This window comes from Protopterus annectens, chromosome 16.part0, assembly GCF_019279795.1.
Source record: "Protopterus annectens isolate FY-2018-M chromosome 16.part0, PAN1.0, whole genome shotgun sequence".
In the NCBI taxonomy this organism is placed as follows: domain Eukaryota; kingdom Metazoa; phylum Chordata; order Ceratodontiformes; family Protopteridae; genus Protopterus; species Protopterus annectens.
Window position 1 is genome coordinate 123,856,344 of NC_056750.1, and position 21,002 is coordinate 123,877,345.

General features: G+C 42.2%; 1 protein-coding gene across 2 annotated transcripts in view; it reads left to right on the forward strand.

Annotated features, from left to right (window-relative positions):
• Positions 1-9,255, forward strand: part of LOC122790321 — a 229,966-nt gene extending 220,711 nt beyond the window's left edge. For both annotated transcript variants that reach the window (XM_044057845.1, XM_044057844.1), the window contains exon 3: positions 9,055-9,255. In XM_044057845.1, coding sequence (XP_043913780.1) covers positions 9,055-9,240 — 186 coding nt within the window. In that variant the 3' untranslated portion in view covers positions 9,241-9,255. The remainder of the gene's footprint in view (positions 1-9,054) is intronic.
• Positions 9,256-21,002: the final 11,747 nt, after the last annotated feature.

Below are 21,002 nucleotides of genomic sequence, written 5' to 3' on the forward strand. Positions count from 1 at the left end.
CCACATACATTTATTACTCATTACAAATTGGATCTGGTCTCCAGGGGAAGAGCTTCCTTCGTTTCTATGGTTCTCAGAAGTATCCTTCCATCGGGCCACCCAGGATCTAAAGTAGCTGGGGACTCTGTCCCAACTGTCAAGAATAGCTGAAGATTGACAATATCAGATAAAGAAGTTATGTTCTTGCTAACATTCCATCTGTGTTGTCGATCTTCATCTGTTCTTGGCATCTCACCTTCCTTCCCCCTCCTGTGGATTCCTGGAGGAGTGAACCTTGGTCCTGGGTGTCTTGTTGGGACACACCTTGGATATGGCTTCTTCATTTTGATAAAGTTTCTTCCACCTTTCTATCAGTCTGCTAACTCGATATGAGGTAGTTTAGAAAGGGGGCATTGTGCGTAGACCTTTAGCTCTAGAGATTTTTGGCTGGTGCGAGCTGTGTAACGGCCGAACTGGCTCTAAGAAATGGAACCATAAACCCAGCTGTCGAGAATAGATGAAGATCGATAACACAGATAGAACGTTATGATAAGAACATAACTTTTTTTTGCTCAATATCAGTACTATCCCCTCTGTCTAAAATAATGGAAAGATAATGTCCACTAGCAGTTAGTGAAATACCTACTCTAAAACAACCTGCTTACAAAATCACTGCATGGCTTCTAGCCAGATCATAGCACATCACTGCACTAATATCCTTTACAGGCACTATCAACAGAGCCAGGGATAAAGGATATCTTGTATCCGCTGTATTCCTGGACCTCTCAAAAGCTTTCGACACTGTTTCACACCCTTTACTTCTAGAAACACTATCCGAACTAGGATGCTCTAGTACCAGTCTTAGTGCTTCCAGAGCTATCTACTAGATTGGAAGAAAACAGTAAAATTGTCTAACCAACTCTCCCCCTTCCTACTAGACCCTACAGGAGTTCCTCAAGGCCCCATCCTAGGTATCCTACTGTTTAACATATTCACAAATAACTTACATAGCACCTCTTCCCCAGGAACATTAATTCAGTACGCAGATGACTCAAACCTAATCTGCACATCTCATACTCTCCCTGAACTACAAAAGAAAACCCATAATTTTTTCACAGCAATTGAATCCTGCCTCACAAAGGCCCAACATTTTTCTAAATCCCTTCCCCCAAAAAAACTCATGGTCTTTCACCCCAAAAATGCCACCCTCAACGCAGACCAATTTAACATCCTCACAGCTGACAAAATTATTATTGAAAATATTCAAGAAACTAAACTGCTAGGTGTTATGGATAGCAGACACACCTTTGACCTTCATATCCAACAAAATATTAAGGAGACACGTAAAAAACTAGGACTGCTTTACAGAAACAAACAATTGCTGGCCACACCAACCAAGACCGCCCTGGCAAAAGCCTTCCTGCTCTCATCCGGTTCCAATATACTAACTAATCAATAAAACTCCTCTCAAACTAAAATTGAACAATGTTACAACAAAGTAGCAGAGTTTGCAACAAACTCCAACTGCTGTACATATCACTGTATACTACTACAAGAACTAAATTGTCTGGAATTACCAGACCAACTAACATATGCACACCTAACTGCATTACATAACCTAATCCATAAACCCACTGCCTGTCCTGCCCTAACAAACTCAAACAATACAAACCTAGCAGACCACGCAGATCCGAAGACAAAAACCTACTCGAAATCTACAAACCCTCTAAAACCTCAGAAACATCTCTATACTCATACTCTGCCTGAAAAATATGGAACCCCCCTCAAGTATAAGACAAACTCGTAGCCTACCTCTCTATAAAGCGTCCTTAAAAGAACACCTAAACAAATCATGACTGTACACATGCCTAACTCTAGGCTAATTCCCCCTCTAGCACTCTATACTACCTCCTCACAATACAGTAACTTCCCTACTCTCTACCAGTAACCTCAGTAACAGTTTGGGAAGTGAGAAGCTGTCAGCTAACAACTATGCACCCACCTCTCCCTGCCATGCTGCCTGTACTTAGCAATGGCCAAACATTCTGACTGACTGCATTCTATCTAAGAAAATACTTTTATTTCTATGAAGCCAGTCTGCTAATTCTGATTGTATGTAAATCTAAATGTTTAGCATAATATGTTTTAGTATGATATAAGCAACCCTATGAATCCAGTCTGCTTATTCTGAATTATCTGTAAAATCTAAAGTGTTTAATGTGACACGCGTGCCCTGGCGCAGCAATCAAGGATCCTCAATCCTCACCACTAACACCAGAGAGGGCATCTCATATATGAGGAAAGGATAACAAATACACACAGTAAAGTGCAATTTCCCTTAAAAGCACACAGAGATCACAGTCAGTTCGGGACTGGTCGCTCTCTTGCTCCCCAGGTCCCCAATAAGACTCCCCACTGGCACAGTTATAGGGTTCAGATCTCAGCCTAGCTGGGCAAGCTAAAATATCCAGCACCCGCTCTATCTAACCAGTGCTTTGTGTCCCTGCCCAAATAGCTGACACACACACACACACACACACACACACACACACACACACACACACACACACACACACACACACACACACTTTGAGATAAGTTTATACAACCACACAGACACTCCTGTGGAAGGCTGGCACAGGTTCTCCAGCTGTGCCCCCTTTTCCAGACTGTACGGTAGTACCCTGCCACCACCCAGCTAATAATTATCAGCTACACAAAGACCCTTAAAAGGGTGTCCAGTTATTACTGTGCAATATTATTATCCAGTTGGTAAGTGTGAATAATCAGTCAAAGCTTATTTGGAGTGACTTGGACAGTAAACTCTATAAATATACAATTTACTGTAGAGCTTAAATTATCTCTACGCAAAACCAGCCACAGTTAAAAGGTTTTAAAATGTTTAATAATAAATAATTAAAATCACAAGACAATACTTTCTACTACACAGTCAGTGCTAGTCAATAGTTCAGAGGAGATCACACAGAAATACTTAAAATAATTCAGTAGTACAGTTCTGACATAACAGAAAAACACTTAGTGTAATCTTTCTAGATTCTAGCTATTCCTAAAAGAAAACACAAGTCTAAGATAACTTGCATAAGACAACAGGCAGAGTGCTGTGAGTTGGATGATAGAGACAAAAATGCTCAGTAATCTCTGGTTCTCACTGTTTAAATTGAAACTGCAGTTCTGCTAAACATTACATCATTCATAGGTTCATAGGTTCATACTAGGCTATCTGCCCGAGGGCATTTACAAGCCTAGCCCATAGTTTTGTGGCTTACGCCACCCCTTTAGTATGGGGAACTATACCCATTATTTTGCTGTGCCTCTGTCGAGCAGTGACACTGAGGTAATCCCTGGGGTATATCTGCGATCTCCCATCTATTGGTCAAGATTTCTCTTGAACAAGGCCAGCGAGGTGCTCTGCCTCACATATACCAGGATTTTATTCCACAGCATAGGGAGTCTTTGGGTGATGAATCTATCCCTCCAGCACGTCCTATTAATAGCCGTGTCGAGGTTTAAGTCTCGCGCCCTTGTGGCTCTGACGGATCTAGATTTTTGAGGTGAAGCATATTCATCAAATCTGGGTTTGACATGGCCTTGTATGTTAGGCAAAGGTCACCTCTGAGCAAGCGACTGAATAGAGCTGGAGTTCTTTCAGTCGGGCAGCATAGGACAGATGTTTGAGACCCTTTATCCTTTTGGTGAGGAACTTTGTGGCCTCTCCAGCTGCTGCAAGTGTCGGGTCAGATACATTCCGAATGGGGCATTGTACTCTATCATTGGTCTGATGAGTGATGAGTATAGGGAGACTATGACCTCCCTTGATCTAGATGAGAATCCCTTCATGATAAGGTGGGCAATGTAGAAGGTCTTCCTAACTACTTTAGCTACATGGGTGTCGAATGACAGACTACTATCAACCTGGGTCCCCAGGTCCCTGATAACTTCTTCTGTGCTCAGTGGATTGCCACCTATTTGGTAGCTAGGGGTAACCTTGTTTTTCCCGAAGGGTATGACTATGCATTTTTGGCATTTAACTTTAGGCCATGGCTCTGGCACCAGTTATCTGTTTCTGTGAGACCCTTCTGAAGGATATCTGTGTCAGATGTGTTTTCTACTATGGCCCAGTTTGCAGTCATCTGCAAACTTTGTCAGCCATAACCCTCCTGTGTTTGCTTGTACCGGAAAAGTAGATGCCAAACAAGAGTGGGCCCAGGACTGAGCCCTGTGGTACACCACTTGTGACAGGCTTTGAGTCTGACATGGCGCCAGCAACTCTGACCCTGTGGGTTCTGTCACTCAGCCAGTTTGCAACCCATCTTGTGATGTATGGGTTAACATTTAAGCTGATGAGTTTTTCAATGATACCCGAGTGGGGTATTGTATCGAAGGCGCCAGATCGAGGTAGGCTGTATGGACTGCCTTTCCCTCATCAATGGCTTTGGTGACTGTTTCAAAAAGTCAACCAAGTTTAGAAGGCATGATCTGCCTTTGACAAAGCCAAACTGGGATGGATCCAAAGTCTGCAAATTCCCTATGTCTTTATTTATGAGGTCCATTATGATCCTCTCCATGGCTTTGCAGATAAGGCTTGTCAAGCTAATGGGCGGTAATTTCCAGGGTCGGTGGAGGCACCGCCTTTGTGAAGTAGGACCACAGTTGCAGTGCACCACTCCTGGGTAATGATCCAGAGGTAAGACTATGATTAAACAGCTGTCCTAGCTGTGGGTTTAATTCCTCGTTGAGTTCGTGGAGCACACAGCCGGGGACACCATCAGGTCCCATGGATGCTGTTTTTTGCTTTGGAGAGAGCAGTTCTCACTTGGGCGTTGGAGATGTTTGGAGGGCTGCAATCGCCAGTATAGATATCTCTCCTTTTGGGGAGGGGAGAAGTTTGCACTGAACCTGTCAGCCAGTATGTTGGCAATGTCTGTAGGATCAGTAATCTTCACATCATTTTGAACTAGTTCTGAGCATATCTGGGAGTTTCCTCCCAGGTTTCTAACATAGCTAAAGAAGGCCTTATGATTGTCTTTTGAGTCTTTAGCTATTTTTCTCTCAAAATTTGCTTTGGATGATTTTATGAGAGCTCTTAGTTTTTACTTATAGTGATCAAGGGTGTCTTACCTTTTAAGGATTTTGCTCTATCTTGTAGTAGCTTCCTCCTTTTGTTGTAGAGTTTGTTTATGGCTGGGGTCCACCAGACTGGACGCTTGCCTTTGGTACAAAGAGTCTTTGTTTTGCTTGGGATTGCCTTATCCATGCAGTCCTGCAGGTGCTGGTAGAAGGCATTTGTAAGTGATTCAGCGGCTTGAGTACTGTTTTCCGCGGCTCGGGGCCTTAAAGGAGACCACACTAGTCTTTAGAAGTGTGAAGTCGGCTTTCGAGAAGTTCTTTACTGTGGTCTTTTATTTCAGGTGGGGTGGGATGAGGACCTCCAGCGAGATTAGTTTGTGATCTGATCTCACCAGTGAGGGGTATACTTCGGTGTTGAACATTGTGCTCCCATGTTCGTGATGATGAGATCAAGTATGTTTTCTCCTCTTGTGGGGATGGTGACTAGTTGTTCCATGGCATTTGAGTTTATGAATTCCAGGAACTTTTGGGCTAGGGTGTTTGGGCTTGAGTAGTGTTCCCAGTCTATATTAGGGTAATTGAAGTCACCTAGTATGATGGTGTTTGGTGATACATTTATCCCTCTAGTGTTTTCAGGAAGGCCATGTGAGGTTCCTGAGTTTGTGAGGGTGGCCTGTAACATGCTACAATTTGCAGAGCAGTCTTGCCTATGGTTAATTGCACCTGGATGGTCTCCGATGCATCGTGCGTTGCCACCAGTCTTGAGGTGTGGGTGTCCTTGATGAATATGGATACCCTCCTTTCTTGGTATTGTCCGGATTTTGGGGCGGAACGCATGATAAGAGGTAAAACCTGATAGTGCTGGGGTGCTCTCAGGAGCCTTGAACCAGGTTTCTGTCACTGCACAGACATCGATGTTCTCCATACTGAGAAGGGCCTCGAAAAGTGCATTTTGAGATTTAGACTTCTGGCATTGAGCAGCATTACCCTTAGTTTTTTCCTTTTTGTGTTCTAGGTGGTAGGTTTAGAATTTGAGCCTTGCCTAAAAAGGCACTATGGGGTGGCAAGAGCCTTTGCCAATATCCGGAATCCCAGGGTGACAGGTGCAAGCCGTCCCTAAGCAGCGTGGCTTGTCCAGCATGTCATCTCAGGCAGACAGACATTGGATCCCCTTTGAATGACACCAGAGTTTAAGCCAATTGTTAAAGCTGATCATCTTATCTCTGTATTGTGGCATCATTCTTGGTGAAGGTAGGATACTGCTCAAGGTCAGGGTCATACCTGCCTGGGCTACATAATCAGAGAGCTCCTCAATGTCTCTTTTCATGTAGTCCAAGGAGGTACGTCTCAGGTCGCTTACACCAGCGTGGACAATGACTGAGTCGTATTTGTACCTGCTGTTGAGAGACCTGAGTGCTTGCGTTATGTGGCGGATTCTAGCGCCCGACAGGCAGCTTACTGTGACCTTCTCCTTACTCAGTCTGGTGAGCGGGACGTCAGTGTGTCTGACTATGGAGTCACCAATGACTAGTGTGTCTGGCATTGTGTTTGGCCTTAAGGGCTGTGACTGTTTGACACTCTGACTGTGAGGTCTATGTGTTGCAGGTGTTGTGTTCTGAGGTGGTGGTTGTTTGGGTGTCTGCTTTGGTGGCCTCTGCTGTTTTGGTAGATTTTTGATCAGAGCCGCCGAGTATGTCTTTGTGTGTTTATGTGTATGATTTGAGGTTGTGATGGTACTATGTGAGACTGGGTCTATAGTGTGTGGAGTTCCCAGGCTACACATTAACTACATTTACATTTTTAACATCTCCCGTTTGTTATCTTGCAGCTGGTCAGGAGCAGAGCAATAAAAATACATTTGCATGTTTAAATCTAGCAGTTTAACTCTTGGTTAAAACAATAGAAAGAATTTCATCATCTAGACCCCTCGGCCCCACTGTCTACATCAAAGGGTCACCACATGTTTTACTTTGGTCAGTAGAGTGCACTATTGTCACATTTATTTCCAGTTCCACATGTAACAGTATTTTTGTCATTTAAGACAGCAAGCTTTTGTCTTACATTGATATTTCCAAGTGATATAATTATCTGCACAATTCTGTCTGGCTAGGCTGGCAGCCTTCACATTTAACATAACATGTTTTAGCAAGATATAAGTAACTCCAAGTGCTTGTTCACAGATTTCCAATTGTGTAGTCTCATATAAGTCATCCAATTGTACAAATGTGTAACCAAGTCATAAATGTAGAGCTTTTCTCCTTGGGCCTCTGCTGAAAGTGGGTTATATTACCCAGATGGACTATCCCGGTAAACAAATGTCAAATAAATAAACAAACAAGCTGATATTTATCACAGGTCAAACTGACCACTTATGCTGTAAACCCTTAAAAAGGGTGAAGCATGTCATGTGTACAGCTAGTGGGATTTGGCTTTAAAGGCCTGAATGCAGTTATATTGAGAGCAAATCTTTTGGAATTTAGCCTCTGGAGTAAGCCTGTTTAGTGATGGTCCTTACACCAAAGTAAGTCACTTACTCCAGTGTAAGCCTGTCCTGATTCCTAAAGACTTTGTTCTTGGTATAAATCACTTACACTGAGAGCGAATATTTTGTTCTTTTGTAATCTGTCCCTTCAGCTTTTAAGAGTGCAACACATCCAATTTAGATAACTTTGTAAATCAGAATGCTCATGAGTTACTCAGACGATGATGCTACTTGAGTTTTATTATCACACTGTTTCTGTCATAGTGAGATCCCTGTCAAACAAGAGATCTGCTGCTTAAAAAATATTGCAGAAGGTTGTAGTCCAGTAAAAACTTTATTATCTCAAGGGTGGAAAGATGGCTCCAAGTTCATATCCGCTTCTACTTAGTGTGCTACTGTTACGTTAGCAGCAGCCAGGTATGTCCTTTCTGTTGGCACTAAGCTGATGGTACATTGTGCACGCATGTGTAAGTCAAGACTGATTGCAAGCTTGGACCACTTTGCACATTCCAGATCCTGGGACCTTCTGAGCTACTTCTGTCTGGTCTGCCTGACACTGTTGCAGATTGGATATTTTGCCATTTGAAAAATGGTGTGTTTGCCATTGTGATGCCTGACCTTTACTGAATGTTTTCTGCATGATCACATCTCTTTAGATTTAGGTATCTTTACAATTGAAGGCAAGTGATCAGTTGCCATATATAGTATTTTAAATTGCAGCCTGAGGCAGACTGTACTTAAATCTCTCTCTCTCTAGCTACAAACATGCACATACACACACATGCACACAGACATATACCTCATTATGTGTCTTTCTCTTAAGTCTCTCTTTAGCATGCTTCATCTCTGTCTCACTAAGTTACCCTGTCACACCTTCTGTCACTGTGTCTTACAAGCTGTAAATGCTGGGTTGACCATGTAGTACAGTATCTGGAGTTGCCCAGTGGTCAGTGTTGGACTCAGTTTTATTTAATTCTGTATTCTTATTTTTATCACCTATGAGTATATATTGGCTGACCAAATCTGTGGACATTATTAAAATTGGTGCAATGTTAACCAACTTCTGATCACTTAGCATTTAACTCATGTTTGTCTGATTTTAGATGAAGTACACCTTGAATTAAATGTCATGCACCTTGAATTAAATGTTATGCACCTTGAATTAAATGTCATACTTTTGCAGTTAATTAGGACATCACGTGGTAGAGATTATGCCTTCCATATACTCAAATGCACAACCACCAGACTGTCAAAATTTACAAGTCAAAGTATTGTAAGATTACCTTTAGAGATCGGAGTGTTGAATCATTTAATGTATAAACATTATTACCTAAGTATACAAAGATTTCTTAATTATGGATCCTGTGTTGTGATGGTTATTAATCTATGAAACTGCATGCATTACTGTAGTCAATTAAGTCTTCATCGCAGGAAAAGTATTCCTTTACTGAATAATTCATTATGAGCTTCTAGTGCAGACTCATTATGTGTGATTGTTGTTTCAGGATGTCAAGCAACCAGTGGAAGATGATGTATTGGCATCAATGCCATTGTACAATTTCTCAAGCACTGGTGAAACTGAAACACTTCCAAAGCTTTCAACAAAGAAGGGGTTATTGAGATTTAAAGACTGTTCTCCAAATGTCGAGTATACTTGCCAAGAAACTAAGGTAAGAACTGCACTTACCTGATGAAAATGCCGTAGGATTCCTTTCGTTTACTATACATTTGATAATCTGCATAAGAGAAGATTTGTAGCAAACTCCAAAAAAAAAAGAATGATGGTAAAGCTTAACGAGTATTTGATTCTTAACTTATATGTTAACTAGCTAGTTGGTGAAGAACTTTTGCACATGATCCTTTGATGGAGATTCAGCAAGGACCAATGGGTAAAAGTATTTTATTTTGATTGCAACATTTTGGACATTGATGGGTAACTATACATAGAGTTGCAACCTTTTCAAATTCCAGAAGTGAAACATTTCTAATTGAAATGTAAGAGTTTGCTTAACAAACCTTACCTTCAGGTTATAGAAGACAAGCTTTGTTTTTATTCTCAAGATAGTGTTTTCTTGTAGTGTGTTAGATGTTTCTGCTTATACCACATTATGGTGCTTGCGTTACATTATTGCGGTTTTCCTCAATATTTTAAGTGTAAAAAAAAATAAGAAAATAATTTTTCTTCTGAAATATCAAGAAGTTTGACACACGATACCACTGGCCAAATCGTGTCTGTACTGGGGAAAGTGGGATAGGTGATAATCCTTAATATAAGCACTGAATAAAATAACATGAAAGATAGGTTCAAGTGCAGCAACATTTTAGAAGTAGGTTGCCCAAACAGGGATACTTTTTTCAAGGACTATACATGTAGAAGGCCAGCTTCACTGCAGTTGTAATTGATGAGTTCTTCAGCATCATTTCAGAACACATCACAATTTCAAGCTTCACTTCTAGAAAAAAAACAGACTGCACTCAGCCAAATGTACTTCAGAGAAGATAGCGAATAAATGTAGGTTGCAGGACAACAGGTAAGAGAGCAGCGTATAAAGCTACAGCAGAAAGGAGGAAGTTCACAGCTGTGATAAATGTCTATTACTGAATTAAAGGAATATGAATTATGCTTAATTCAGAAAAGTCAGGGACTTCCTATGAGATTCTGACTGCATCTTTCTTGTCTTCGTCTTTGTGTGTTCAATTCGTTTTTTGGGCAGAATCCGTGTCTTCTGACCAAGGGTTGGCATGGGCACTTCTGAGAGTTCTACAGCTGAGTAGTGTGGGTTTGGTTCTGAGTTTGCTGTTTGGAAACCGTAATCTGCGTCTATTAAGCGCACTCTCGGGTGCACCACATTTCAAAAGCTCTGTTACACTGCGGTACCACTGCAGCACTGCTTCCAAAGGGGTATTGCTGGTGGCATTTTTTCCTCCCTGCTAGGAGGCTTATACCCCATCCCCTGAAGGCTACTTCAAGGATTCTTACATCCCCATATATGGAAACCTGCAGATCTGATGATGTCAATTTTCATTTTATCCTTGACATATGGGCTCGGTTCAGAGTACTGGAATCCACTCGGCTGTTACTACAGCTCATGGAAGCTAAAAACTCTCAAGCCTAACCCTTACCCCCAATGCTCCTTTCCCTGATACCTCAGATCTCATTTACCACTTTTTATGTCAGATGTGGTTGTCTTTATTTTTGAGGAAACTAAGTAAACATTTGTTTCTTGTTGCTTTCTGACTATTTAGTAGTCTCTTTCAATTTGCTTTACCTCATCTTATAAAATTTTAAACCTGTTCTGAACTTTTCTGTACTTTGTCTCTTTTCTCTGTAATACATTCGTATTTTTGACTGTCATTGTTGATAGTATTTTCCCTTGTGTAACTTTTCTGGCTGTTTTTCCCAAAAAAAAAAAAAAAAAAAGTAGTAGTTTTATAGTAATTTCTTTTCTTATGCTTCTTCAGTGCATGTTTGTGTGAGAGAGTAGCCTGCTTGCCTTTTTTTTTTTTTTTTTTTGGAGCAAGACATGGCTGATGAAGTTAAAGCCCCTTCTAGGTTTAAGAGATGCCAGAAATGTGGGCACAAGATACCTTTTTCTGATGCACATTTGTTATGTGTGTACTGTTTACGCCCCCTCCATCTTCAAGAGACCTGCTCAATATGCCATTCTTTTAGCCACAGAGCTTTAGTTGAAAGAAAAAAATTAATCTTGAAGGACCTTATCCCACATGTTTTTATTGAGGCCATGTCTGGTTCTGAAAAAGGTAAAAGTAAAACTGATGTGTCATCCACTTCTTCCTTTTCCTCCTCTAAATCCCCAGAGAAACGAAAGAAAAAGAGTGCGTCGGTGCAACTTCTCCCTTGGCACCATCGTCAAAAATGTTCATCTTCGATTTCTACAGTTTTTTTTGGAACTGACAGACGTAGTATCAAAGATACTGGTTCTTACACCTTCTTTGGGACCAAACCTACTGGATAAGATAAAGTCTTCGACAACAGAGGTTTCTTGCGAGAAGCCTCTTGACCCATTGGCACTGCAACTATTGATGCAGACTCAGCTCTGAGCAAGCTATCGGGGGAGTGTTCATGTTGACACTACCTAGAACTTCATATTCTCCCTCATTTGACCCCTTCCCAGATAGGCTGCCTTCACCCTTTCAAGAAAGTCCAAAATGACTAGCCATTCTGTCTCTCCATTCTATCAAAAGCTTAACTGAAGATAATGTGGAAAGACTGGTGAATAAGATACTCTGGCAAGAGGATTGACAGGTTCCACTGTGGCTCTGGCCCCCACGGGCTTAGGATCTGAAGTTTCCTTTACCTCTCAGACACTTCTTCCTCTAACTTCAGCTGAAGCTTTAGAGCCCTCAGCTCTGTGTTTCCCTGTGCCAACTCTATCGGAGCTGAAGATATCAGTATCTTCAAATCCGATTATCGCTCTGAGTTTTTTGGTTCTGTTAGAACCAGAGACCTCCTGCAGCCACATCTGTCCTGCCAGCTCCGAGGGGCTAGAGTCAACTCCTATTTTTTCGGAGCCTTCTCTGCAACTTGGAGCCTCGGCACCGATCAGTTTGAGTCCAGCTTCGGCCTCAATACTAGTCTTCTCAGAGTGACTAGTGACCACGGTTCCAAGGCAGTCTTTCCTCGCATTCCAGGCTCCCTTCCCTCTTCAGGTGGGCTAGCTTTCGAGGCTATGGAGAGAGCCTTGATTGCAGCAGTTAGCCAGTCAGCATCTTACACTTTGGAGCAGATACTCTTGCCTTCCTTCTGCCCAGGTATTCAACCATTACTTCCACTGTGTCAGTGGGCACCAAAACCGCAGGATTCCCAAATGGGAATTCCCTGGTTCTTCTGATAGTTCCCCAGATCATCCCACTGAGGAAGTTCCTCAGAAGAAAAAGTGCAGGAGGAAGCACTTAGATTTCCCAGAGGAATCAATCACCGAAGACACCAACTTTGATGAAGAGGAGGGATCCCCAAGGTTACCCCCGATGTCTCCTTTAGAGACATCCTGGAAGTATTAAAACAGAGGGGTGACTGGAAGTCCCAAAATCTCTGTACTGAGTAGTCAGTGTACCTTGCAGGCTTTTGGCACTCAACCAGCTACCTCTTGGGTGACTGCCAGCTGACAAACTCATTCAGTTGCTCTCTCAGCGGGCATGGAAGGTCCGTGATACCACAGAACCTATCCCCAGGAGACCTGACCAAATTCTGTCTGTCCCTCAAGACAAACAGCTCTGGCCCAAGTGGTTAGCTGTTGGGTCATGGCAGCCACAAAACAGGAAGTGGCTGGGGGCGAGTTCCTCTATCCATCCACCCAACAGAAAGTTTCAGGCAATGGATATGTTTGGGAAGCAGGTCTATGCTTCATCATTAACCTTTGCTTTAAGGTCCTTGAAATTCTTGGCACACTTCACCAGACTTCAGAGGGATCTGGTCAAGGAGTTATTGGAAACCCTTGCAGGAACTGTTTCTGAGGACATCCAAGAGAAAGTGGCTTCCCAGTTGGCTACCCTGGAGTCTGTGTCCAGTTCATCCTTGAGGCTCATTGCTCATGCAGCTGATGGGACCCCTAGAACAGTGGGTTCAGGCATTGCCATTAGGAAACATGCCTGGATGGACCTATGTGACTTTGCAGAGCCATTTAAATATTCATTCATCAATGCACCCTTTGATGGATCGTCCTTGTTTGGTCCAAAGGTTAGAGAAACTTTATCCAGGTGTGAGAAAGATGGAAAGACCCTTTATGCTGTGGGTATACGTTTTTCCACTCCCCAACAACCATTCTCTAGAAATCAGAGAAGCAGTGGAAAAATGTGGTTCAAAAAGCACCAAGGGCCTTTTCAGGACATAGTGGAGGAGGTTCCCCCCTGGGGCAGGGGAGGGGACTTCAATGGAAGACACTGCCCCTGCTGCAAAGGTGGTCTTCAAAATCAAGATTTCAGAGATTTTTTTCTCTGGTAAACCCTACCAGCCCTCCTGAAAGGAGGTTCGATTGTCATCCTCTGGAGGCAGTCGGGAGACTCTTATCCCGGCACCAAAATGCCTGGCTACAAATAACATCTGATGCTTGGGTGCAGAGGATTATATCCAGAGGCTATACAATTCCCTTTTCTCTTCCTCTTCCTGTATGCAAGCAAATCCCCGACGTTCCACCCAGTCAGTGGGAACAAGCAGTTCTAGAAAACCAGAAACTGCTACAAAAAGTGTCTTCCAGGAAGTCCTACCAGATCAGAGAGAGGCACTTGATTCCCCAAAGAGGCCAAGAATTTACTCAAGATTATTTTTAGTGCCAAAGAAGGCAGGGGACTGGAGGCCAGTTTTGGATCCAAGTGTACTGAACAAATCAGTTTGCCAAACCAAATTCCAGATGGTCACGGTACAGTCCATTCTTCCATTTTTAGAAAAAAGACTATTGGATGTGCTCGGTAGATCTTCAGGATGCGTATTACCATATAAAGATGGACAAAGCGATCCATAAGATTCTTTCGCTTCTGTCTGGGAGCCAATCACTTTCAATTCAGAGTTCTGCCCTTTGGTCTCACCATAGCCTCCAGAGTGTTCACCAAGTGTATGGCAGTAGTAGCAGCTCACTTGAGACTGCAGGGATTGAGTGTTTCCATGTCTAGACAATTGGCTCATTACTGCTCTGACCAGGGATCAGTTGATAGAGTCAAGAGACCATGTGTACTGCATGTTTGCTCTTACCTGGGAATAACTGTAAATTATGAAAAATTGAAATCAACTCCAACTCAGAATTTAGAGTGCATGGGAGCCCTTCTAAATATTTAAACTTCCATAGCTTCTCTTCCCTCTGTGAGATTGCAGCAAATCAGAGTTCAGGTACAGAAACTAATCAGCAACAGAAAAGTAATCAGTCACCTAGTCCTTCAAGCACTGGGCTCCATGGCTGCAGCTATAAGTCTAGGTCCCTTAGCAAGATACCACATGAGGATACTACAGTGGTTACTAGTGTCCCAATGGTCAGTGTTGCACCAACCCACGTCAGACCTGATTTTATCACCAATCATTGCAAAAAGGATTTGTCTTGATGAATGCATTCCAAAGATATTCGTCTAAGGCGTCCCTTTGTCTCATCACAACACCAAGCCATAGTGACCACGGACAACTCCCAGATGGGGTGGGGAGGGGCGTTATCTGGGCAAGACTGTCCAAGGCACTTGGTTCCCCAAAGAGGCCAACTTGCATATCAGTGTACTGCAGCTAAGGGAAGTGCTTTTAATGTTGCAAGCCTTTCAGACCTTCAGTAACAATTGCGATTCAAATGAAAAATATTTCAGTAGTTTAGTACATCAACAAACAGGGAGGAGCCATATCCGATTCCCTTTGTCAAGAAGCTCTTGGAGTGTTGCAGTGGGTGATCTCTTCCAGCCGCTTTGATAGCAACGCACATTCAGAGGAGTTCCAGTGTGATAACGGACAAACTAAGCAGGAGTATTCTCCTGCCTGACGAGTGGTCCCTCAGTCCAAAAGTGATGGAAAGGATTTTTTGTCAATGGAGCCAACCTTGCTGTGACTTATTTGCCTCTCCACTAAGCAACAAGTGCAGCAACTTCTTTGCCCTGATCCCCCACTCCTGGGAGTCGACAAGAGATGCTGTCTCCATGTTTGCCCCCCTCCCCCAGACTGCTGTATGTCATTCCGTCAATTCCTCTAATCCCCAAATTTCTACAGAAGGCAATCTGGTTGAAGAGCAAAGTAATCCTCATTGCACCATATTGGCTTCGACAAATATGGTTCCCCTTACTTTGGCCTTATCTGATTCAACAGCCTTTGATTCTGGCTCCAGACCGATGTCAGCAAAAGTTAATAATTGTATTTCTTGTGGAAAGCAAATACCTCATAAGGATTTTCATTGTTAATATATTCCTTGCCTAGGCCCTGATCACATCATTACTGGTTGTCAGTTTTGTGCTAGATTTAACCAACGCACTATTAAGCGTCGGTATGATTTTGCTTTAAACTTTTTTGGATGCCGGTTTAATTATCCTGAAATGTCGTCGGATAGCCATACGACTACCGTAGTTTCCAAAAATGCAAAGAAAGGGATAGAGAAAAACAACCGAGCCCCAAAACCGACGATGAAGCTTATCCTAAGCCAATCGCCAGTTCTCAGTGAGGTGCTTTCGCAGCCCTTGACGCTTACTACTTTAGTCTCGCAGGCCGCTACTGACTCCCACGTGGAGTGTCGGCCATGCTGCTGGATGCTCAACGTATTGGAGCCTCGGACGCAAATCCCTCAGATGTGTCCGGAGCCGCTGAGCAGGTACTGGCTTCTGAGGGTGTATTCAGACCTAAACATCTTTACATTAAAACGACTTCAGCTTCAAAGGCAAAGACTAAAGCACCTTCTAAAGCAAGGAAACAAACTCAAGAGCCACGTGGACAGGCCTGTATGCGCAAAAAACAGATGCTCAAAATGGCCGAAGACTTGATTACCTTGATCAGGGTTTCCCATTCCCCCTCCTGATAAGAGGCCTAGGCAAGACACTGACTATGAATCTTCAGATCAGGTTTCTCTTTCTCCTGATTCCTCTTCTGATCAGAAATATTCTCTTCCCCCCTATGAGGATTCTGATGCTGAATAATCTATACCTTCAGCATCTCCTCCTGAGGACTATTCCTTTGGGGAAACCTTGCATACCATGAGGGAGCATTTCCACTGGAAGAGCCAAGATTTTTCAGAATCTAAAAAGAGGCTCAGGGATTTTCTTTTACTACATCAGCCCAGGCCTGTAGCCATTCCACCTGTGTTAGACATTGTAGATGATGTGTTTTCGGAGTCTAGTCTGACCCCTGACTGCTTACACCCAGCTCCTGTTAAGCCTGACAGATACTACAGGGTTCCTGACTCACACAAATTTCTTTTTAAAAACCCTGCTGCTGACCCAGAAACTGTTTCACAGGGTCCAAAGGGAGTGAAACACGAAGAACATAGTACAGTTGTGTATACTTAGCATAAATGTAGATGTTCGAGTGTATTCACTGTTGCAGTCCAGGTTACCCACCTGCCTTCCCCCTTTTGGATCTTATCTTTCCTTCTCTGATTTATGCTACCTATGTGGTGTATTTGCTTATAGATGAAGGTAAAATTTATATTGGTGTATTTCTGAATGTATATATAAGGTTTGGCTACCCTTTTGGGGGACACCTGACATCTGGGGCAAGAAAAACTGAAGAAAATGGTGTAGTCTGCTTCTTTTATACCCCTGACGACCTGACGTCAGGGAAGGGGCGACAGCAGTCGACGCAGGCCCCAAGACTTTGGAATTCAGGCTGGCTGAGGGCAACCTGCCAGCAGGATTACCCAAATGTAATGACTGCAACAGTGAATACACTCGAGCATCTACATTTATGGTAAGTGTACACAACTGTACTTTTCTCCATTTCTATTAATAGCCAGGCATCCCTCTCACTCCTCCCTGCTATGTCATATACTCTTAGCCTTTTGTAAGCCAGCTACCTGTAAGCTCTATGCTAGTAAATAGAAGAGGTTTACCTTTTGGGCTGGTGACGACAGTATTGATCCCCTTTCAGTGCCCATTGATAAAATCCTAGAATTTTTAGCTACACTTTAAGACAGGTGCTTCCTCTGCCATCAAATTTCAATTAGCAGCTATTTCTAATTTCCATAATGATTTTAAAGACTCCTCTCTGGTTTCTCGTAAACTTTGCAAAACCTTCTTAAAAGGAATGCTCTTGCTAAAACCACCTTACAAAGATCCTACTCCACCTTGGAATCTGAACTTAGTGTTTACAAACCATTGTTCAGTCTCCTTTTGAACCATCAGCTGAATGTGATCTAAAGTTTTTTATCCTGAAAAACTATATTCTTAGTAGCAATAACTTCTGCCAGAAAGATTTCAGAAATACAAGTCTTATCATGCAGGCCTCCTTATATGATTTTTCACAAAGATAGTGTCACTAAGAACCAATCCCTTCTTTTTATCTAAGGTAGTATCAGAGACCAGTATCAATCAGACTATTAATTTACCAGTATTTTTTCTCAGTTTTGCTAACAAAGGTGAATATTGCTTATATCTATTAGATGTCCACAGACAGTTGCACATCTCTTTACACAGAGCTGAGAATATAAGACAATCCAACCATTTGTGTCATTTTTACCTACAAGACTTGACCAACCAGTGAGCAAAGTGACACTAGCCAGATGGTGCAAAGATTGCATTTCTTTTATCTGTAATAAAAAGAAAATCAATTTGCTTAGGCCTTCAAAGGCTCATTCTACAAGAGCAGTAGCTGCTTCAGCAGTTTTTCAGTCTAGAACTTCTATGGATGACATTTGTGCAGCAGCAATTTGGGCTTCTCCTCATACCGTTATTACTGACTACAAATTGGATTTGCTGTCCAGGCAAAGAGCATCATTTGATTATATGATGCTCAGGAATATCCTTCCTTAAGTCCACTGAAGGCCTAAGGTAGCTGGGGACTCTGTCTCATATGTTGAGGATAAAATAAAATTGACAACATCAGATAAAGAAGTTATGTACTCACCATAATGTTCCATCAGTGTTGTCCATTTTCATTTATCTTCAACTCCCCACCTTCCTTCCCCCTGCTTATAAGTTTTTGTGGTTCATGCAATGGATATATGCCACTTCTGTTATTATTGTTATATAATTCCAGATACGGACTCTGAAAGTTTTTGGGTTTCTATCACTCTGTCTATCTTTCTGCAAACTCGATCTGAGGTAACAGGGAAAGGAGCATTGTGGGGAAGAGTTAGGCTTGAGCGTTTTTGGCTTCCGCAAGCTGTAGTAACAGCTGAGTTGGTTCTGTTGCTCGGAACCAAACCCATATGTCGAGGATAAATGAAAATGGACAACACAGATGGAGCATTATGGTGAGTACATAACTTCTTTCTATTTTGCTTCAAAGCAGCAGAATAGTAGAGGTCATGCCAGCAATATTTGGATCAACTCAAGAGGAGAAGAAAAAGGTCACTACAGTTGCCCATTGTCCTTTTGTATAGCACAGTTAAGGAATTGGATATCTGGAGCCTGAGAGAAGCACCATCTTGAAACCTGAAAACTGGAAGAGTGATTGAGATCACTGGATGGAAGAGGCAGATTTATTGGTGGTGATGTAAGTGACAGTGATTTGGCTGTTGTTTTACAGAAGGATGCAGAATAAATTGTAGAATAGTGATTCATTTCAAAATAAGATTATACAATGCACCAATTCACTAGGCACTTTAGTTAAATAACAAATATGTGAGTCTTAGTTTCTTGAAGTGTGCACCTAGGGTTAGTTTTGGAACTGTCATAAAAGGTTTGAGTAGTTTAATTTTCTCCTTTGTGATCCAACCCAGTAACTGTTTGCATATTGCAGGTTTTTTCAGGAGATAACTATCTGAAGGCATGAGCAACTCAAAGAAAGACTTTAGGCTGATTCTTGGTTTGGTGAAGCACCAGTAGTTTGAGAGCACAGGGAACAGTGAGCTACAAATAAGTGAATCTGAAAAGAAACTACAAGTTTATAGGTGAATAGTAGACTAACTGCCTTGAAGAGACATTTTAAGACTAACCAGTAACCTAAGGTCAGATTCAAACTCTGTACCTTCTGAATATTAGGTGAAAACCTTAACCATTATGTGAAACCTTCCCTATGAGCAGATTTACAGTAAACATCTTGATTTCAAGCTAACCTATTTACACAAGAGTCTGTGCTAAATAGGCAAGGTGTGGTAGAAAAAAAGGCTGCACACTTTTCAAATTATTTCCTTCTTAGATACTTATAAGTTCATAGGTGTATACTAGGCTAATGGCCCTGGAGCCTTTACAAGCCTAGCCCATAGAAGTGCCCTAGCATTGTGCCACCTGACGTTGGTTCCCAGTGCCTCTATCAGTTAGAGCCACTGGCGTGATCCCAGGGTGAACTTTCTATTTTCCATCCACTCATCAAGACTTCTCTTGAAGAGGGTCAGTGCAGTGCTCTGCTTGACATGTATGGGAAGTCTGTTCCAGAGCATGGGCAGTCTCTGGGTTATGAACCTTTCCCTCCAGCATGTTCTGTTGATTGTGGTAATGAGGTTGAGGTCTCTGGAGCATGTGGTGTGGAGATACTGGGATTTCTTTAGATGTAGCATTTCTAACAGAGCCGGGTCTGACATGGCTTTGTAAGTCAAGCAGAGATTACCTCTTAGTAGATGATATGAGACGGAGAATAGCTGGAGTTCTTTGAGTCTGTCCATGTAAGACATGTGTTTAAGGCCTACGATCCTCTTCGTGAGGTACTTTTGTGACCTCTCCAGCTGTTGCAGGTGTCTAGTGAAGTACATGCCAAATGGGGCATTATACTCTATGACTGGTTTAATGAGGGAAGAGCAGAGAGAAATGATGACCTTTTTCTTTCTGGATGCAAAACCCTTGGTAATGAGATGTGCCACATAGAAGGACTTTCTGACCACAGTGGCAATGTGGTGGTCAGAGGAGAGGATGCTGTCAACCTGTGTCCCCAGATCTCTTATAATGCCTTCAGTGGGCTCCCATTGATGTGGTAATTACTAGGAACTGAGGTTTTCCCAAAGGGGATGATAACACATTTTCTGGCATTAAGCTTAAGGCCAAGGTTTCGACACCAGTCATTGGTCTCAGTGAGGCCTTTCTGTAGGATGTCTGCATCACTTGGGGAGTTAATAATGGCTCCCAGCTTGCAGTCATCTGCAAACTTGGTTAGCCAGAGTCCCTCTGTTTTGGCCTGGACTTCTGAGAAGCAGATGCCAAACAGGAGAGGACCCAGGACTGATCCCTGTGGGACTCTACTCGTGACTGGTTGGCAGTCTGAGTTGGAGTCCACTACTTTCAAACTGTGGGTTCTATATGTGAGCCAAATAAAAAACTAGTAACCAGTCCCAACTCACAAACAGTAAAAAGCAGCTGGAGAGCTACGAACCGTTCCACTGAACAAATGATAAAAACAAGAAGAAGATCACAGGAATTCTTGGTTTATTCAATGCTCAGTGCAAAATAACCAAACACACTGTTGACCTAGGTTTCGTCCACTTTATCAGGACTTCATCAGAACAGTGAAACTCCCTGAGGATGACCATTAAATACCCACCCAATACATCAATTAACTCATTAAATATACATAATTGACTATTTACTACTTAAAATAACAGTGCTACATTTATACAGATGCTATGTACCTAAAACAATTAGTCTATTTATCTACCAAAAATATCAAGTAAAAACTCATGTTAAAACAATTTTGTAAAGCAATTTTTATAAAAATGTTTTGTAAAAGCATGTAAACATAAATATGCATATGTCTGTGTATTTCAAAACACATAAGCTCAAGAAACAATAACATATATTATATATTAAAACCTATGACCATCATACACTACCTCCTGCCTAAAATATGTCTTAATATTAAGTAGGGGCTATGCTAATACTGTCGTTGATACCAGGG